The sequence below is a fragment of the Lithobates pipiens genome, unplaced genomic scaffold (assembly GCF_037356315.1).
Source record: "Lithobates pipiens isolate NorthernLeopardFrog02 unplaced genomic scaffold, aLitPip1_a1.2 Scaffold_8, whole genome shotgun sequence".
In the NCBI taxonomy this organism is placed as follows: Eukaryota; Metazoa; Chordata; class Amphibia; order Anura; family Ranidae; genus Lithobates; species Lithobates pipiens.
Genome location: NW_027507903.1, coordinates 136,723,980 through 136,746,028, shown reverse-complemented (window position 1 = coordinate 136,746,028; position 22,049 = coordinate 136,723,980). Strand labels below are relative to the sequence as shown.

General features: G+C 42.1%; 1 protein-coding gene across 1 annotated transcript in view; it reads right to left on the bottom strand.

The window, feature by feature from the left end:
- Window positions 1-6,043: 6,043 nt before the first annotated feature.
- SMO (smoothened, frizzled class receptor) overlaps window positions 6,044-22,049 on the bottom strand; it is a 71,425-nt gene continuing 55,419 nt past the window's right edge. Inside the window, exons 11-12 of the mRNA XM_077472754.1 lie at window positions 15,329-15,463; window positions 6,044-15,162 (exon numbers count right to left, since the gene is read on the bottom strand). Of these exons, the coding sequence (XP_077328880.1) occupies window positions 14,597-15,162; window positions 15,329-15,463 (701 nt within the window). The 3' untranslated portion in view covers window positions 6,044-14,596. The remainder of the gene's footprint in view (window positions 15,163-15,328; window positions 15,464-22,049) is intronic.

The window sequence follows — 22,049 nt, the reverse complement described above, 5'->3', positions numbered from 1 at the left end:
CAGCTCTCATCTCTCTCCACAGGTACCAGCTGTTCCTGATCATGCTTGTCTGACCTGCCTACTTAAAGCTGTCCAGCTCACTTCACCTCTGCCTTTGCCTTGGTCACATCATCAAGAAACCATCTCCTGCGGTTCTGTTTAATGACTGGCTTGCTAACATCCCTTCTGGCTCCTTATCCTGCTTGCTGTTGCTCTACTTGGATCCCTGACTTCTGGCCTGGCTGATTACCCGATCTGGTTATTGAACTCTGGACTGGCTGACTACTCAATCTGGTTATGGCTATGCTTTGAGTACGCTTTTTCTATTTACCTTTTTATTTTTATTTAATAAACAAGTGTGATTTAATTGTACTTCTATCTCGGTCTGATTCATGGTTTCTGACAGATCTTGCTTTTCGGTATCTTTCCAGAAGATTGCATCTAAAAGGTGAGGCCTTTTGCTGCTTCGGCACTCTGTCAGAGGGGATAAGGCCCGATTTTCCACCTGCGACCTTTGAGATAGCCAGGTCTAACTTGGGACTGAACAGGTTGGTACCGTCGTAGGGGATCTTGCACCAGTTTGATTTGGAAGCCGTGCCCACAACCCACGGCTTTAGCCATAGGGCTCTTCTGGACATGGCTCTTCTGCGACCTTTGAGATAGCCAGGTCTAACTTGGGACTGAACAGGTTGGTACCGTCGTAGGGGATCTTGCACCAGTTTGATTTGGAAGCCGTGCCCACAACCCACGGCTTTAGCCATAGGGCTCTTCTGGACATGGTCGACGCCAACATTGCCCTTGCTGCTGATCTTATTATGTCTACCATTGCTTCGGCTACAAAGTCTCCTGCTAGTCTTGCAAGTTCTTGTAGTGCAGATACGATTATGTCCTGGTCCGCTGCCTCCGATAGTAGTTTCTCAACATTGGTGGTCCAGCTGGTAATTGCTCTGCCAACCGCTGCTAGGGTAATAATTTCCCGGTATAAAACATCTCTGAAGGTCACTGCATCCTCTAGCGGCAGGGTCACGTGTCTAGCGAGCCGCATGAGCGAAGCGTCTACTACGGGTGCCGAGATGAGAAGATTTACTGCAGGTTCCTTTAATGGATATAGCTTCGCTATCCTATTGTTAAAACTAGACTTTTTGTCAGGTTTTTGCCATTCATCTTTTATTAAATCTTCAAGTTCATCGATAAAGGGGAAGGTCTCTGTGTCCCTTTTTAAATTAGGGAAGTATTTCCTAAGCTTGCGAGGTGTTTCCTTTGGTTCCACCCAGCCAATCGCCTCCTTTTCCGACCTTGCGAAGGGATCTATTAAAGAGACATCGAAACCGACTGACACTGGATAATCTTCTTCACCTGTTGATTCCTCTGATCCTTGCGGAGCGCAAGAGATTGTCGCTGATGTGCTTTGAGCTGGTCTAATTCTAATTCTAACTGATTCTCTGGCTGAAACCTGCAGAATTGACTCCTTTACAGATTCTCTAATTATATTTGATATGTCGAATGCATCCGTCTCTTTTTCCCTGGTTGCTTCGTCAGCGCATGTCTGGCAAGCTAATTTATTAGGGAGGGCTTGTGCACCGCACACCCAGCAGGCATTAGCCGCAGGTCGAGTATGGTGACTATCCTGCGCTCGGTGAGAGGATGATGATTTACTGTGGGGATGGGGGGAGGTTCTTGACCGGCTTCTTCTGGACTGTGAGTGCCTTGAATGAGAACGTTCCCTGAATTTGGAGTAAGATGATCTTGATGACCTGCCAGGGCTATCAGAATAAAGTGATATTAGTGGCTCTTTTTTTCTCCTCTTCACTACTTACCAAAACATGATTCCTCATACCTTACTGGCTGTGGATGGTCTGCTGGGGCAGCGGCCTCCATGAGCCACAGATAGAGTGTATCTGGAAAGAGAAGGGTTAATCCTGGTGAAGCTCAGTGACAGGATAGGCACACATCCATAAGAGAAACAAAAAGGGGGAAAGTAGCATCTTACCAGGTCAGAAGCCTTAGTAGTACTAGTGGTAGCAGTAAGCAGATGCAGAAATGCAGAGGGCAAGCATGCGTAACAATCTATAAGGCTGTACAGCATAAAGGTGCCATTTTTAAATAGCCCGCCATCGAGGCGGAAGTGACGTAGGTACCGTGGCAATCCATGGCACCTGACGCCATCTTTGAAAGTGGTGAAAAGAGAAGACAATTGCGCCACTTCCGGTTGTACCGCCGAGCCAATCACAGCCGCCATGTTGGGAAGGGCAAGAAGCCCAGAGGACTAGAAGGCTAAGCAGGATAGGGGAAAAAAAAAGAGAAGATGATGAAAGAAAAATGGAGAGTGGCCTAAGAGAAGGCAGGTAATAGGTAAAGTGGAGGAAAAAAATGGAGGTCGTTGCAGAGTGGTCTAAGCCTGTTTAAGGCTCGTGAAAAAGATAATACAACTCCCCTGAGGCCATCAGAGTGGGGTCCCCGCTTATAGCTCATTTAGAGACCGTACAGTCCGAGCTTCCAACTAGGAGAGGCTAAACCTAGCTGGGGCGAAGCGGTAAGAGATCCGTGTGTTATCCAGTCAATCCTAACAGGTAAGGAAAAAAAAAGGAGAATGCAGCGGTGGACTCCTCTTCAACAATTATAGCTAGGAGGGAAAGAAATTAGGATGGGCAGCCAAACACACATAAAAGTGATAATTACAGCAGGGTGCAGCAGCACAGATGACGATGACACCTCAACAGCATGACACTCTGAGTCACAGTGACTCTCTTTCCACACCAGGTGGTCCCTTCAGTCCACTCCAGTCCAAACAGCACTAACAGTCCTGCTCCCGGCTTGCCTTGCCCGTCCCGCAGACCTGCACACAAGGTTCCGACTGCTCTGCTCCCTTTCACTATTACATCACACGACACACTCAGGCACCGCCTCCGCCAGACCTGCCCCCACCAGCACTGCAGGAAAACCCTGCAGTGGGAACTTGGATGGTTTGGCCAAGCGCCATAGCCATATTTTTTTTATTGGCAACCTTTTCCTGTCATTGGCATTTACTGGCAGGAGAAAAAAGTGCATGTTTTTTTTTACTGGCTGCTAGTAAAAATACTGATGGTTGGCAACACTTCTCATGGTCCCTAGTGAGTTGAGTAAAAATGCCCCAGCATTGGTCAGTGGCAAGAAAAATGTCCTAGCGCCAGTACTTATTAGAAGAAAAAGTGTCCTGGCATCAGTGGTTGGGAGAGCAGGCAAAATGCCCTGTGTTGGTGGACAGTGAAAGCATAAAAATAAATAGTGTTCAAGTGCTTTGCTAAAAAGCTGTCAGCCAGGGGTGTAACTATAGGGGGTGCAGCAGTTGCGACCGCAACTGGGCCCTGTGATGCAGGGGGCCCATGCAGCCCCCTCTACATATGGCCGGCAGCAGCATAGGTAGCTAGGGGTACCAGTGCACCATGCACATGGGTGGCTGGAGCTGGAGGGTGACTAGCAGAGCTCCATGCTCGACTATCGCACTGGCTGCTCTTTAGTTGTGCATTCCCCGCATGACCTGTGTCCTCGGCCGGCTCCTCAGAGTACCCCTCTCCTGCTCCATGCATTGCCGCTCAGTCCGATGTCTGTTCTCCCCAGCCAGAGTCCCGCCCCCCCTGAGTCTGGCCCACACTGCACTGCATACTTCTCCCGGGTAAACAAACTTTAAGCACACAAATGAAGTGCAGCCCTATGAGAGCTCCCCGGAGGACACTGCAGGCTTGTCTGCCAGCCCCCCTCCTCCCCCGTCATACACAGATGATGAAAGGTCTTTCTGGGAGATATGCTGATCGCCCGTCCAGCACACTGGATGGAGCCCAGGTCAACATGGATGAGTGCACGGTCTACAGCTTGGTCATGGTGAGTGAGAGGACCCCATCCCCCACACACCATTACATACCCCCTCCATCTCCCGCTGGGGACAGGGAGCCCTTCTCACGTGGGGACAGGGACCCCCACCTCCCCTGGGGACAGGGACCCCTTCTCACCTGGGGGCAGTAACTTCATCTGCCCTGGAGAAAAGGACCTCATCTCTTCTGGGGACAGGAAACCCCATCCTGCCTAGGGACAGTCCCCCAATGGGGCACCTAAAAATAAAAAATAAAATAATAAAAACAAACTACTGATACCTGTGACCACACCCTGGAGTTCCACCGCCAGACTTGGAGGGAAGGGCCCTGGCTGGGGTTCAGGGGGGCCCTTCATGGTTTCTTGCATCGGGGCCCTGAAGGTTCTAGTTACGCCACTGCTGTCAGCTGTACTGTACTGAGTAATCTAAATTTATACGATCTGATATCATAGGAGGAAAATTTTCATGCTTGTACCATCGAATAATAAATAGGCGGAACTGTCGAGATCAGCTATCGAAAGCTGTGTACCAATGATCAGATTATCATACGATCACTTCGAGAGCTGTATTTTTCGCATGATTTTCGAATCATGTGTACAGGCCATTAGGGCTGGATTACAACTGCCACTGACAATTGGCAATTCTAACATTAAATATTGCCAAGATCCATTTTTAAAATGTTTAATTCTTTGGCGCTCTTGTGTTTTGCATGAATAACAAAATGCATCCTCCAAAGCCTAGTCAGAGTGCAAAGGCATAAATATACCCTCAGGCACTACACATATATAGTAATGTTTTTGCATGTGCTTATGTGCATTTATGAATTTTAATGGATATTTTTGTCCATTTTAACAGCACCTTTCCACGAGTTACTCATGCAGGCAGGTTAAGGAGCTTCAGTGAATTTGTGTCATTCAGAGGAAACTGACTTTTCAGTTTCCTCGTGAGTTGGATAAAACCTGGTTTGGGATCTGGAGCCCGAGGATTTTGTAGTGATCTGGGAGGGATGAATGGGTCCATGTTTTGAGAACTGCCATCACACTAATTGGGCAGACCCATGCTGGACTTTTAGGATAAACCTGTCTGGGGTTCTGTGCTCTATCCTGGCAGACAGAGGCTTCTGCCAAGGAGTCAGTAGGGCTCCACCTAGGTGAGACAAGTGTAAGTCAGAGCAGCAAGGGGTTGCTAGGTATGAGGACAGAGTTCTGTATGAAGATAGTTTGTAGGAGACAAAAGGGCCTAAAGGTTAAGGCTAGAGCTGGAGTACTGCATGTATAAGCCAGGAGGCGGAATGTGGATTTCTTTGAATGGAAATGCAGGTTCCTTTTGTTTTAACTCATACACGCCAAGGCTGTGTGTCTGATTAGCTAAAGGCGAATAGGCTATTCACTTTGCAAGGTAAGTTTCCTTTAGCTTAGTGGATATGGTAAGTATTTTCTTTTGGAAATACCTAATCACATGCAAGGAAAATATATATATATTTTGCTTGCACATGATTGGATAATGGAAGTCAACAGAGCTTCACTCCATTCACTAAACTAAGGGAAAACAGCCTTTTTGCCTTTAGTAAATCAACTCCTGTGTGCATTGAGAAAAAAAAAAAAGGGTGCACGTGCAACATAACTTGCACTGTGGCGTGCCAAACGCAATTAGAATTAATGCACAAACAAGGAATACCCAAGCTCAACTGTCAAAGTAGTAGAAATGTATGCCAACATCCAGTGCTCTGGCTGGGGTGTCCAACTCCCCTGGTAGAAATTCAAAGCAAAAATTGAAGCTAGCCACTCTAACTCCTTTAAATGTTCTTTATTGGCTACATCATGTAAAACTAGATCAGATGCTAAGGTGTTTAAACTATTACAGCCTTTCTCATAGCATTGAGGAGGCATCTAATAGCCGAAACATGTTAGCATTGTTCTTGCTTTAGGCCTGATTCACAATGCATTTTTTGTGCATTTTGCAGATTTGCACTACAGTCCACATAACATGTTTTCAGATGGAACACGTTCTGTAGTGCAAATCTGCAAAATGCAAAAAGCACTAAAACTGCATAGATGTGAATCCAGCCTTACATGATGTAGCCAATAAAGAACATTTATAGGAGTTACCGGGGGGCCGAGTTAAATTTTTGATATGAATGAATGCACATCAGGAGTGTGAATCCAACCAAAGCGTTTGTACAAGGTCTGGAAAAAAAAGATCAAACACTCTAGCAAATATGTAAAAGAGAACACATTTTATTCATATTTACAAATAAGAAATACAAAAATACAAAATCATTTTGGTAACAGCTTTTCCTCCACGTTTGAGGTTTACAAGTTTTTGCTGCAAACATGTATTCTGTCTGCACAAATGACAAGCCTACCAAAACTTGTTCTGTGTATTTGTTGCAAGGCACTGGTTCAGAATGCCCAAGCTTCACTGATCCCCCACTGTTTCAGTGGAAACCTTTTCACCTTGTACTATATTATCCCATTTTTTTTTAGAAAAAATAAACAAAAGTATTACAAGTAAATTCTTCAGCAACAAGGAACTAAATAAGCCGAGCGTGACTATGATATGTTAAAGAAAAAAAATACATCAGGCACGCAGGGCCGTCTTTAACATAGGGCAAAAGGGGCAGCTGCCTCAGGCCCAGTCACTGTTGTGGGGCCCAAAGCAGATGCCCCTTGAGCCCGCACAGCCCTCAAATAGTTGATAAGAGGATTCAAGAGGGCCCAAGAAAATGTTTGCCCAGGGTTCAATCAATATTCAAAGACGGCCCTGCAGCCAAGTACATGAGACAGGAAAATTGCAAACCTCCAAACATTTCAAATCAATTCAGTAAAATGACTGTGAAACACAAAATTTTCATACATCCAAATCATCATCATCACGCTTTTGACACAGTCATTTCCACAACTCTAAACACGATTATAAAGACTACAAAACACTGATATGTAATAAAATGAGTCAATGTGATTAGACATTTAAAAGCCAAGTCACTTGTTAGTCAGTATAAGATTCTGACAATGCAGATCTGTCAAACAGCCAATGTAAACAACATGAAAGAAGAAATGTCAAGATGCTTTTTTTATGCTGTATGAAGAGTGTGACAATTTTTTTACATCCAAATATGGTGGTGTTTGAAGGCGCATTCATGGAAGTCTTTTGGTTGGTTTCTTATTGACTATTGACTTGTTAGTAGAATGTAATAGAAAATAAAAAAATGTTTAGGAATTTCAGGGGTAGTTTTTTTAAGTATTATAAAGGCAAGATCACCCAAAACTAAACTGTATGCTTGGGTCAATACTTGGGATCTGGGAATCTTTACAGTAAGATTCTTCAGTAGATCCCCAGCTTAGCAATTATTTCCTTGCCTGTGCCGTGTACCATATCTTTTGTGAGTGCAGCTGTTGCAACACTATGGTCTATTCTGTACAGTCTACATTGTGAATAGGCTGATGGCAGATGGTGCTGTCAGTATAAACAGTACTTTAGGGAAGTTTTGGATTCATTAAGTCTGCATTTCAAACTTGTATTCAATTTGATTATTTCTAATAAAAAAATATTGGAAAAAAAAAACAGTACTGTAGGTAAACTTTAACATGCTACCTAGGATGAGGCTGATTTACTAAAGGATTTGAGAATGTTCAAAACAATAAAAGGAGTTAGGATTCACTTCAAATATTCAATCATGTGAAAATAAAATCTCATAATTGCTTAATTAAAAGTGAATATTCAAACAATTTATCGTGTAATCATTCTTCGGGTGCTATGGTATTAGTTCTGTAAATAAAATAGTAACCACATGTTCATAACCACAATTTTAATTTACTTAAATACAGTATATTCATGAAGACTTGTCTGATCTGTGGAGAATCATAGATCTGAATAAAAAATTGTGGAATCAGCCAATAAATTGTAAAATTGATGTACAGACAATCATACAATTCAGGAATTCAGACGCAATGGGGGAGATTTACTAAAGCTGATGCACACAGAATCTGGTGCAGCTGTGCATAGTAACCAGCTTCTAATTTTTTATCTTGTTCAGTTAAACTATCGTGTTCAGTGGTTCTAAAGGCATAAGGTTTTTTATCTTAATGCATTCTATGTAGTAGCCCCTAATACTTACCTGAGCCCCATCTCTATCCAGCGATGTTGATCGGCTGTCTGGGACTCTCGCTTCTGATTGGCTGAGACACAGCAGTGGGCACCACTGGCACTTACTGCTGTAAAATCAAAGTCAGTGAGCCAATGAGGAGAGAGAAAGGTCAGAATGGACACTCAGAGCAGCCACTCAGCTTGGGTGCCCCCATAAGAAGCTGCTTGCTGTGGGGCCACTCGGCAGGAGGGAAAGACCAGGAGCGGAGATGAGGGACCCGAGAAGAGGAGGATCTGGGCTGCTCTGTGCAAAATCACTGCACAAGTAAGAGCAAGTAAGTATGACGTTTATTTTAAGCACTTGCCGTCCGCTGCACTGCGACATACGTTGGCACAATGGCAGTGGTAGCCAAATGGGCATACCTATACATCCCCTTTAATTGGCAGGGCTAGCATGTGCATGCCTACTGCATACGGCTGGACTGTGGCGTGGGACCCACAGACTTGATGTCCACCGGTCTCCAGAAGATCGTGTCACGGAGCCACAGAACGGGGAAGTGCCTATGTAAGTAAACAAGGCATTTCCCCATTCTGCCTTGTGACATGACGGAGATCACTGCTCCCTGTCACCGAGCGCAGTGATCGCCGTCATGTGAGTTGAAGCCCACCCCCCCCCACAGTTAGAATCATTCCCTAGGACACCCTTAACCCCTTGATCACCCCCTAGTGGATAACATCTTCCCTGCCAGTGTCATTTACACAGTAATCCGTGCATTTTTAGAGCACTGATCGCTGTATAAATGACAATGGTCCCAAGATATTGTCAGAAGTGTCTGATGTGTCCGCCATAATGTCGCAGTCATGATTAAAAAAAAAAAAAAAAAAAAAAAAAAAAAAAAAAAAAAAAAAAAAAAAATCGCAGCTCGCCGCAATTACTAGTAAAAAAAAAAATAAGAATGCCATAAAACTATCCCCTATTTTGTAGACGCTATAACTTTTGCGCAAACCAATCAATATACTCTTATTGCAATTTTTTTTCCCCAAAAATATGTAGAACAATACATATCGGCCTAAACTGAGGAAAGAATAATTTTATATATTTTTGGGGGATATTTATTATAGCAAAAAGTAAAAAATTGTTTTTTTTTCAAAATTGTCATTTTTTTGTTTGTAGCGCAAAAAATAAAAAACGCAGAGGTGATCAAATACCGCCAAAAGAAAGCTTTATTTGTGGGGGAAAAAAATTGTGCCAAATCGCAAAAAATGCTAAGGTTAGGGAGGGGGTAAAATCTTCCAGGGCTGAAGCGGTTAAACAAAAAAACACAAGACTTTATTATCACTTTGACAATACAACCTGCACCTGATTCTGTGTGCTCCAGTTTTAGTAAATCTCCCCCTTGTAGTCAATAAATTGTATGATTCTCTGCAGACTGGACAAGTGTACCTCAATATCCTTGGGTCAATTGAAAAAGTTTGAGGTTTGTCTTATGTGTAAATCAGTATACTTATTCCTGGTCCCTTGTGTCCCATTGTGGAATCAGTGAGCTTTGTGCTCAGCAGCCAAGATGTCACTGCAAATTCTTTACATATTCTGAGTAATCACAGGGGGTGCTGACACTATACTGATGAGTACAAAGACGGGGATTATGGCTTCTGGGATCCCTAATGGTCCAATGGATGATCTAACACTATGCAAAACCTGGTCTGGTGACTTGGCATTAAAATTACATTTAATAAAAATATTTACACAATAAGGGTAAATTTACAAAGGAAAAAAACTGCATAGCAATTCACTCAGTCCACGTGCATGTACAATAGCTCTGTGCAAATGTGAGAAAAAAAAGTTAATAGCCCCAGAAGACATCACCTATGACGAAACACGTAGGGTGTAGCTATGTGTTGACATCATCACGCAAGCGGAAGTTGGGCATTTGCCGGCTGGAATACAATTTTTACTGCACAGTTAGATCTGTTGCACACGGGACTAAAAAAATGCTGAGTTTTTTTTTTTACTGATCTGAATTGAGTATTGTTGTCTATGGGAAATTGAACACAGCTGAGTAAAGATCAGTAATACAGCGTTGAGTAAAGCAGTAAAAACAAAAATAGTACATTTTTTTACGTTCAAGTACAATAATTTACTTGGTTGTTTACTCGCTTAAGGTTTACGTGAATATATTACAATAGTGGCAATGGAGAAAAATTCTACTCGTCTATACACTTGCACACTTTACTCGCCTATGCTCAACATTACTCAGGTTTTTACATACATTTTTTGGCCTCTTGCACATGGGCGTCACAAGTTCCTGCGAAAACATCAGTAAATTATGACGCCCGTGTGCAAGAGGCCTAAAGCCTCTTGCAAATGGTGCTGATGTTTGAGCATCTGATTTTTTGTACGTAATTTCAGGCGTTTGTTTTGCGCATTTTCTCATATATGCGCAGCCGTGCGTTTGCATATATTCTTAAGGAAAATTCATTAAGATTTATGTTCATTTACGTGTAGCGGTACAAAATACTGACAGGGAGCAAAGATTGTCTATTTTTTTTTCTACTCCAGAATATGCAGCGCTTGTTACATGCCTGTGTGTACAGGCACATTGTAAACAATGGGCTGCATTTTGGATCAAGAAAAAAAGAAAAAAAAACCCACTGTACTTAGCTTTATCAAGCTGCAGTGTGCAAGAGGCCTTACTGTGAGTTGTAGGTGCAATGTTTTAATAATTTGAATATTTCAGATTTCACACTATGTGGAGCTTGTGGTCTCCTGTTCTTTCCTGAGCGCATTTTAAGTTGGGCAAGTGGACACGTTTCTGTTTGAACTGGTCACAGTGCCGATTTTCTCCACTAGTTGATGGGACTTGAGCACAAATTTTTTTTTTTTTTGATTTGATAATTTTTGTTTAAATTTAAACAACACAATGGGGTCATTTACTAAAACTGGGAACTGCAAAATCTGGTGCAACTGTTCATGGTGGTATCAACGTCTTACTTCAGCTTATTTAATTAAGATAAGACAAAATAAAAAAAAATTAAAAAATGGAAGCCGATTGGTTTCTATGCAGACCTGCAGCACATTTTTCACTCTCTAGTTTTAGTAAATTAACCCAATGCGTATTTTATTTGGCTGTTTCCTGTACTGAACAGTGTTTTTCATTGATTTAAAAACAGAAAATGCATTTGGACACTAGATGGCATTACATACCACAGAAAATGTCTCTGATAGCTTACTCCATCTAGTGGCTAAATGTGTTATTTTCTGTTTGAAATAAATGAGAAACATTTGTCCAGCACAGGAAAAAGCCTAATAACATTTTTTTTTTTTTGCCCTATTGGCACAGAACAAACGTGCATGCACTTTCACTGGGCAAACTGCTTTGCATTTTTTTAAATGATCTCCTAGATAAAAGTACAAGTAATGGAAAGTACTTTGTAGAAATGATAATACCTATAGTCACCTACTTAAAAGGATACTGTGATTTGTTCTTCTGCTAGCAAGTGCAAGTATGATTCATCTATGGACTTCATCAGAACATTATCATTGACTCTTATCAAAAAAGACAATAAAACACACAAAATATAAAAATAACTACTGACTGGATGGGCAAAGAAAAAAAGAATACATTTTTACACAACAATAAATTCTTTTGTACAGTATGAAAAAAAAAACTAACATGCACATAATAAAGGATAATTTAGGAGCAGCATCAAATGCTTTATGCTCTGTATATGAAGAACAAGGGTGTGCTAAACTGAAAAATTCATATATACAATTCTATTAAGGTAATATTTCCATAGGAAAAAAAAATAGTACTATTTCAGTTAAATAAAACATCAAAAACTGAAAATAAAGATACAGTTTATCAGAAATCATGTACAAATAATGGTCCATATTTGGCCATTTGTAATTATTTAATGGCCATCCAGATAATTACTGTTCCATTGCCAGGATCTTATATGTATTAACTAACTGGGGCCACATCAGCTACTCAAAAACAGCAATCCAAGGAAAAAAAGTAGATACCAAAATGAGTAGCAGGCAATATATAGGAGGTCTGGTCCTGTGACATGGTTGTTCCATGAAGGCTTTATTAGGTGTGTGGTGTTTCTTTGGGTAACTGTTTGATACTGCCACAGACTCCAGCATGATAAATTAATGTCGACCTAGGCACAGATGTGATGAGTTTATGCTCCAACTGAGTTTCTTTTTATATTTGTCTTTTGCAAATCTACGTGAAGCTGAAGATCTCTAGACAGATATAACAACCCTTGAGTATAATAGGTGTGAAAAGCACATTTAGGATGCACTCATTGTGCAGGGAATTGTAACTGTAGCAATTTCCCTGCAAGTTTAGATTCCTGATTGATTGTGAATGGTCACATTTCATGTTTTAACATAGAGAATATCCATATCTGAGATTTAAACAGCATACAGGCTTTTTCACATGGGTGGCCGGTGGATGGTAAGAACAGTAGGCTAAGCTGTAGTTTCCCCACCCACCCATACTGTAACAATACAGCTGGATACGGCTGCACATATGCCATGGTCAGGATCAGGGGCGCTTTCTCCTCTCCTTTCTTTGCCATGTGCAGACTGACTGGGGAGCTGGGAGGAAGTGATGTTGCATGTAGCACGGCTTGCATGGCACTTCATTGCCTGGATATCTCTTCTTCATGGATTGCCTGAAGTTTGCAGGAGACGGCTCCATCTCCAGCTAACATCATTCAATCCTGCAGCGGTATGAGGAATGTCGGCGCAGTGTGTGGGGAACAGAGCAGCCATTAGACATTTTGGGACCCCTTACACAGCTTTAGGCCATGGGCCCCCCAGACTTGACCCCTTTCATTAGGGTCCCCAAAGCCCCCCCCTTACATGAGGGTCCCAAGAGTCCCCTCTCCTTAAATCAGGATCCTCAGAGTCCCCCCCCACATCAGAGTCACCCTTACAACAGAGACCCCACTTTCATTAGGATCTCCAAAGTCTTCCCTTACATCAGGGTCCACATAGTCCCCCTTACATCAGGGTCCCCATAGTTCCCCCTTACATCAGGGACTCCAGAGTCCCCCTGCTGCGCCATAAGCGTCTGCCTAGTTTGCCTAGTGGTAGCACCGGCCCTGTTCAGGCTACTTTGCTTCATGGCAGCGGCATTTTTAACTCAGGCTGCACAGTTTGACAGGTTAAAGTCGGCAATTGAGTTAAATTTGGCCACTCTGCAACAGCAAGCCAATTAGTTGGTTCTCAGTTATGGCGTTCAGTAAAATAGGCAATTAAAAAAATTAAGTAAAAATAAGAAACAGGCAAACAGGAAGCAGCAGTAGTGCCTTCTGAATGCCTGTCAGCCGCTACTATACTGCCCGCTGAAAATCAACCACTGGTCGGTTTTCAGAGGGTGGCCAGCTTACCGCAAATGTTAAAATGTTCCATACCGCATTCAAATTGCACTGCCCTTGCAATCTGCAGCTGGTGCAAATGACACCCCAAACACAGGTTGCAAATGCAGTGCGTTTTCCGGATGGCATGGTACAAAATGACAATGCGATCTGATTGTGGTGCATTCGCCAAATTGATCACCGCCATCTGTCTCTCACAGGGGTACTGATTGCAGGAGGGGTGGGGCCACTGATTGCTGCTGTTCGTCTTCTCCCACGGGGGGGGGTTCAGGTTTGTTTGCCACCCTCCCCAAAATATTGAACACCAGCCACCACTGATACCCATTAGAGTTCTAATATTATGTTATTATATACCAAGTCCTATATTTATTACAGCTACTCCTTTCTTTGAATCTTGTTTTCTCTTCTAATCTGACATAAATTACAATAAAATACAGAGTAAGAAGATGATATGGTGGGTTGTAGATAGTGTCTTAGTTTTAAAGGTCCTTCAAAGAAATGCTGCATTTCCTGACTCTAAAGATATTAAGCCTGCTTACAAATGTTGTTAAAGATGCCCCAAAGTTACAGCTTTCCTGCAAAAAAAAAAATAACGTAAGCATTCTTTTTGCTGTACTGCATTTCTACACTAAGGATAAGCTAAAATCTTATGCAGTATGATCTCAAGGCAAGTGAAAGTTCCACCAGTATAGCACTGATCACATGTGTAAAAGGAATGTATATGCCTAAACATAAAATTCAAAGACCAGGACCTGATTAGATTAGCCAATTGAACATATGACGCATCCTTAAGGTTTAATAAAACCATGAAAGCCAGCTTCAACAGCCAGCTATGTGTAAGGCACATTGCTAAAGATTTATACAAAGCATTGCGTTGTGTGTTCATTTTCTAAATAGTACCAAAATACAGCTGATCAGACAAAATGTAGCTTGGCCCAGGTAAACATTTCCATGTATGTATGCCATCTTCACAGAGATCCCTAATTAGTTGCCATATACACAATACATAGCCAAATAAAGAATAACTCCCATCAAATAAAGCAAAAAAGACCCAATATGGAAACTCTGCATTGTATAGTTGTATTGTGAATGAACAATAAATCAAATTCTTTTTTGTCTCGGTTTTTATCCATTTTGAGAAATCGTTGCAAATAAATCCCACCATCTTCTGCACATTCATTCACCCAGATCCCAGGGCTCTGTATATGTCTCCATATTAAGAACCTTTGTTAATCAATGCAAAAGGGTAAATGCATTCTATTAGAGATAATTCTTCAAGTGTCTGTTGTAGAGTTAAAAATCAGAATCTGTATCCATGAGTTCGGCATCCATGAGGTTTGCTCTGGAATGCATGGGGGGATTCTCTGTTCTTCTAGTTTGAGTCCTGTCATTGCAGGGACCATGTCTTGTTGAATATGATGGAAGATTCCCATTGGAGTACTGGAATACACCATCACGCCTTGGATGAGGGATAGGAAGTTCATCAGTGGAGAAAGGGTGAGAAATATAATTGGCATGAGTGTATTGTTTGTATCCAAGATGGTCATCCATATTCTCCGCATGATATAACCCTCCATTAAGAGGTGGCCATCCCCTATATTCTCTATATGATCCTGGAAGAGCCTCTTCAAATTCCTGAGGTTTCACTGTTCTGGTCACTAGACCAGGCTTAACAGGCAGCTTTGGAAGACGAGGTACTGCTGTTGAAGCTCTTTTATTATAGTTTTCAGTTCCTTTATTTTCATTTACTGGTCTGACCTCTTTCTTCTTTCTCTTTCTCTTTTTCTTCGTTTTCTTTTCCAGCCCGTAAGGATTATCAGCATCTACCAGCCATAACCTTTCTCTCTCTTCAGGAGGCACTGCAAGGGAAAGTGATACAAACAGCATGTTTTTCAAAGTTTTCAAATCTATTGGCTCTTAGCTCATAAAAACAGTAATTTAATCACTGTTTACATAAAATGATATGAATTAATAGACCTACAGTACATTATGTTTACATCTAAAAAGGCAAATGAGTGTGCTTACCTGGAGTTGCTACTGGAGTTACAGAAACATCTTGAGGCAAAATGGCTCCTCTCCTGGCAACCATCTTTGTGACATGCTGTGCCCATGCCGAGGACATGTCAGCTGATGGCTCATTAATGTCAAAGTTAAGGCCCGCTGAGGATAAAATGAAACAAACGTAGTGACTTCAACTAAATGGATTAATGAAACTCCACAAGACATTATATGTGCGTTCATTTTTTTCTTTATAAGCTCTGGGGTAGAACTCCAAAATTTACGTCTGTAAAAAAATATATTTTGTTGTACACCCATCATATGTTGGATACATCATTTTTTTTATTTTTGATTAGAGGTCAAGACAGATTATTATTATCAAAACAATGTGACAGCGTGCTGTCCCTTTAAATAATAATAAAACAATCACTAAAATCAGTTCATAACATCAAAGTGCAAAAAAAGTTGTGCAAATTACTTCTGTATATGGACCTTAAGTGCCCCACATATGCAATTGAAAGCAGTGATAACACAACATATACAAAACAAAATATAATAAGAACAATCAATGAAAGACTCTTGTTATTAAAAGTCCACATATGAGTGAAGGTGATGAAAGTGCTCAGTGTGCAATGATTTCTCAAAAAGTGCTCAAAAGGTATCTCCTGTAAGGAATATGGCCACTTACCAAACGATGTTGATCCTGAATTACAGGCATCATAAATGCATGATATCCATCTCCTGATAGGAGGTTCCCATATCACACTGAATCCTAGCAATATACTCCACAATGGAATTGACGAATCACAAAGGATCAGCCCTCATGGCCTCATTGAATCACTCTCGAAAAGAGTCTTGCTTATGCCGCATACACACGGGCGGACTGTATGGCGTACTTAGTCCGTCGAAACACATTTCAGCGGACAATCCGCTCGTGTGTGGGCTTCAGCAGACTTTTTCAGCGTGCAGTCCGGCGTACTAAGAATTTTGGATTTTTCGAAATTCTGTCCGTCGTACTTTGGTTTCAGCGGACAATCCGCTCGTCAGTATGCTAGTTCGACGGACTAAGAATGGCGCATGCCCAGAAAGGATTTACACGGCGGAAGGGTGCTTTGCTGTGTCTTGGACTGTGTCTTGGACTTCCTATTTCTAGTCCCGTCTTACGTGCTGTACACGTCATCGCGCAAGCTTTCGACGGACTGTTTGTGCATCCGTGTGTGGTCAAGTCCGTTCAGTCGAAAGTACAACGGACTGTCCGTCGGATTGTATGACGAACTAAGTACGCCATACAGTCCGCCCGTGTGTACGCGGCATTAGGAAGCATGGAACATGACCCTTTTGGAGAAACATGGTGGTGGCAGCATCAGGTTGTGGGGATGCTTTTCTTCAGCAGGGACAGGGAAGCTGGTCAGAGTTGATGGGAAGATGAATGTCGCCAAATACAGGGCAATCTCAGAAGAAAGCCTGTTAGTGTCTGCAAAAGACTTGAGATTGGGGAGGAGGTTCACCTTCCAGAAGCACGACGACCCTAAACATACAGCCAGAGCTTCAATGGAATGGTTTAGATCAGTGGTCTCCAAACTGTGGCTCTTTGCTTGCCTTTATCAGGCCCTTGGGACCTTTCCTTTCACTGATACAAGGCACTATTCCTTCTACAACAAAAATAGGGCACAATTCCTGTCACTGATACCAACAATAGGGCACTGTTTCTACCACTGACCCCAAAAACGGGGCACTATTCTTCCCTCGGACACCAATGATAGAAAATTATTCCCCCCGCTGAAGGGGCCTATTCTTCCCACTGATAATAATGATGGGGCACTATTCCTCCCACTGACAACAATGATGGGGTACCATTTCTCCCACTGACACCAATGATGGGGCAATATTCCTCCTACTGACAATGATGGGGCACTATTCCTCCCCCTGACAACGATGGGGCACTATTCCTCACACTGTCATCAATGATGAGGCAGTATTCCTCCCATTGACACCAATGATGGGGCACTATTCCATGTCCCGATACCAACAATGCAGCACTATTCTTCCCACTGACACCAAAGATGTGGCATTATTAGTCTAGACCTAAATCCAATTGAGAATCTGTGGGAAGACTTGAAAATTGCTGTTCACAAACGCTCTCTATCCAATCTGACAGAACTTGAGCAATTTTGCAAAGAATGGGCAAAAATGTCACTCTCTAGATGTGCAAAGCAGGTAGAGACATACACAAAAAGACTTGTAGCTGTAATTGCAGCAAAAGGTGGTTCTACAAAGTAGGGCTGCACAGATACCGATACTAGTATCAGTATCAGTGCGGATATCGAGTATTTGCAGGCGTACTTGTACTTGTGAAAATGTTCCTGTGATGCCTAATCTGCTACCTGGACACTCAGGGATGATCGGTGCAGTGGCAGGTGAAGTTATAATCACCGATCACCCTGTGTGGCTTTCAATAAAGCAGCTGACAGACGCTTCTCCTCCTCTCCCCTCCGCAGCTTTTAGCTGCTTTATTGAAAGCCACACAGGGCGATCGGTGATTATAACTTCCCCTGCCGTCACACCGATCATTCCTGAGTGTCCCATTTATCCTCCTCCGGCTCCACTCTGTGTCCTCTGGTCCCGCCCTGTCCTCCCCTGGTCCCCCTCTGTGTGCTCCTCCTCTGTTTAGACCCCTGACATCTCACCAAAGCTCCCCTACCCCACAACAGGGTTGATTAACCACTTAACAACCGCCCTATAGCCGAATGACGGCTACAGGGCGGTTTGTTAACTCTGGGAGGCCGTCATATGACGTCCTCCCAGAATTCCGCTCTCGCGCGCCCCCTGGGGCGCGCACTCGAGAGCATCCGTGACCGCCGGGTCCACAGGACCCGGCGCATCACGGATCGCGGTAAACGGCCGCTCGTAGCGGCCGTTTACCACGTGATCGCTCCGTCAAATGACGGAGTGATCACTTGTAAACAAACCGGCGTCATGTTATGACGCCGGTTCCTCCCTCCCCCTCTCTGTACCGATCGGAACAGCGGAGGGGGAAGAGATCGGTGTCAGCAGCGATGTGGGCTGCATCTGCAGTGCCCACATCGCTGCTCACCGAAAATTAACCCTGCCAACACTCTGCAACACTCTGCAACACTCTGCAACACTCTGCAACACTCTGCAACACTCTGCAACACCCTGCAACACCCTGCAACACTCTGCAACACCCTGCAACACTCTGCAACACCCGCCAATACCCTGCAACACTCTGCAATGCTCTGCAACACTCTGCAATGCTCTGCAACACTCTGCAATGCTCTGCAACACCCTCCAATATCCTGCAATGCTCTGCAACGCAATACTCTGCAACGCCATACTCTGAGATACCCAGCCATACTCTGAGATACCCAGCCATACCCAGCCATAGTCGGTGATACCCTGCAATACCCAGCCATAGACACCCCCCCTCCCGCCGCCCTCCGGTGCTTCTACCGACTCGCCAATACGATCAAATCCAGAATCTTATTTATTTTATTTTTTTCAGGCTTCCCAGCTTAGAGGTGAGATGCAGGGTCTTATTGACCCCATATCTCACTGTAAAGAGGACCTGTCATGCCATATTCCCATTACAAGGGATGTTTACATTCCTTGTAATAGGAATAAAAGTGATCAAAAAATGTATTTTTGGGGAAAAAAAATGTCAAACTAAAATAAAGTAAAATGAACAATACAATTATTATTTTTTTTTTAAAGCGCCCCTGTCCCCATGTGCTCGCATGCAGAAGCGAACACATACATAAGTCCCGCCCACATATGAAAACGGTGTTCAAACCACACATGTGAGTTATCGCTGCGAACGTTAGAGCGAGAGCAATAATTCTAGCCCTATACCTCCTCTGTAACTCAAAACATATAACCAGTAAAAAAAAAAAAAAATTGTCGCCTATGGGGATTTTTAAGTAGCGACGTTTGGCGCCATTCCACGAGCCTGTACAATTTTAAAGAGTGACATGTTAGGTATCGATTTACTCGGTGTAACTTCATCTTTCACATTATGCAAAAATTGGGCTAACTTTACTGTTTTTTTTTTTTTTAAGCACAAAACTTTTTTTTCCCAAAAAAAAAGCATTCGAAAAATTGCTGCGCAAATACCGTGCGAGATAAAAAGTTGCAACGACCACCATTGTATTCTCCAGGGTGTTTGCTAAAAAAACATATATAATGTTTTGGGATTCGATGTAATTTTCTAGCAAATAAATGATGATTTTTACATGTAGGAGAGAAATGTCAGAATTGTCCTGGTTGCTCCAGAACGCCTGATGGCGCTCCATGCATGTTGGGCCTCTGTATGTGGCCACACTGTGTAAAAGTCTCACACATGTGGTATCGCCGTACTCGGGAGTAATAGCAGAATGTGTTTTGGGGTGTAATTTGTGGTATGCATATGCTGTGTGAGAAATAAACTGATAATATGACAATTTTGTGAAAAAAAAAAAAAAAGTTAAAAAAAATCTTGATTTTGCAAAGAATTGTGGGAAAAAATGACAACTTCAAAAAACTCATCATGCCTCTTACTAAATACCTTGGAATGTCTTCTTTCCAAAAAGGGGTCATTTGGGGGGTATTTGTACTTTTCTGGCATGTTAGGGTCTCAAGAATTCAAATAGGCCGTCAGTACTTCAGGTGTGATCAATTTTCAGATATTGGCGCCATAGCTTGTGGACTCTATAACTTTCACAAAAACCAAATAATATCCACCAATTTGTACTTATTTTTACCAAAGATATGTAGTAGTATAAATTTTGGCCAAAATTTATGAAGAAAAAATTACTAATCTGCTAAATTTTATAACAGAAACAAAGAAAAATTCATTTTATTACAGAATTTTCTGTATTTTTTCTTTTATAGCACAAAAAATAAAAAACCCAGCGGTGATTAAATACCACCAAAAGAAAGCTCCATCTGTGTGAAAAAAAGGACAAAAATTTCATATAGGTCCAGTGTTGCATGACTGAGTAATTGTCATTCAAAATGTGAGAGCACTGAAAGCTGAAAATTGGTCTGGTTATTAAGGGTGTTTAAGTGCCCAGTGGTCAAGTGGTTAATGAAAATAAAGTAAAAAAAAAAAAAAAAAAAAAAAAAGGAAACATTGTAATAAATAAATATTTTAAAGTAAAATTGTAAAAATAATAAAAAACAAAATAAAGAAAACACTGATTGTCCACCCCCCCCAAAAAAAAGAAAGCATTTTAATATTCAGTTATTATTATTATTACTACTAAATTCAAGAGACTATGCTCTGAAAAATATGCATAATGCCAGATCCTCTACGCCACTGCAGCAGTATTGAAAACTGTTCAAAAATACACCTACAGCCTGCTTAGTGGACATTGGTGGAAAAATGGCACCCATTAATTTCTCCATATACAATATATGTATATATATATTGTAAAAAAAAAAAAAAAAAAAAAAAAACTACCGACACAGTCCACGCCTCATCAGTGCCCATCAGTGCTGCATATTAGTGCCACTGTTACATGACATTAAAAGAAGTATCGTACTCTGAATCGGCGAGTACTTGGAAAAAAAAGTACCGGCACTTGTACTCTGTCTTAAAAAAAATGGTATTGGTGCAACCCTTCTACAAAGTGTTGACTCAGGGGGGCTGAATACAAATGCATGCCACACTTTTCACATACTTATTTGTAAAAACAATTCTAAACCATTTTTCATTTTCCTTCCACATCACAATTATGTGCCACTTTGTGTTGGTCTATCACATAAAATCCCAATAAAATACATTTACGTTTTTGTTTGTAACATGACAAAATGTGGAAAATTTCAAGGGGTATGAATACTTTTTCAAGGTACTGTATACTGCAGTAATTTGCACAACCTTTTTGACATTTTTGCGCTTTGATGTTATGAACTGATTTTAGTGAATGATTTATTATTATTTAACGGGACAGTGCACTATTTTTGCTTTGGTTTTGATATTGGCCCAGTGTCTGGATTATATAGACTGCAGCAGTCCATTAAATAAATAACCTTTTATTCAGTTTTCTTTCGTGTTTGAGCTTAGTACAAAAGTCCCTTTTATATTAAGATTAGTATTATTATTACTACTAAATTCAAGAGACTATGCTCTGAAAAATATGCATAATGCCAGATCCTCTACGCCACTGCAGCAGTATTGCAAACTGTTCAAAAATATACCTATAGCCTGCTTAGTGGACATTGGTGGAAAAATGGCCCCTTAATCAGTTAATTTCTCCATTCCATAAGCTCTCTTCTCCTTTCACATTGTTTGCTGTCGGCACATGTGCATGCAACAGATCCCGATTTACTGCACCTCCTGTCTCAGTGTTGCTGTACAGAGTTATGGAGGGAAATAGCAAGACAAATTCAAATACTAACACAAGTTGCATTTAAAGTGGGGTGCCCCCTAAAAAAAAAAAAAAAAAAAAAAAAAAAAAAAAAAAGTCAGCAGCTACAAATGCTGCAGCTACTGACTTTTAATAATCGGACACTTACCTGTCCCAGGGTCCAGCGATGCGGGGGAACGAAGCCCCCCTTGTTCTCTGCTCCACTCGCAGCGCCATCATTTTTTACTGTGGGCACCCAGCTGTGGCTTCACAGCCGGGCACCCACTGCACATGCGCTTGTGGCGCAGGGCGCCGTGATACGCCGCACAGTCATCTGGGACACGTGACAGGTCCCAGATGACTGTGCGGCGCGAGGGGAAGTGATGTCACCAGCCCGGGCAATG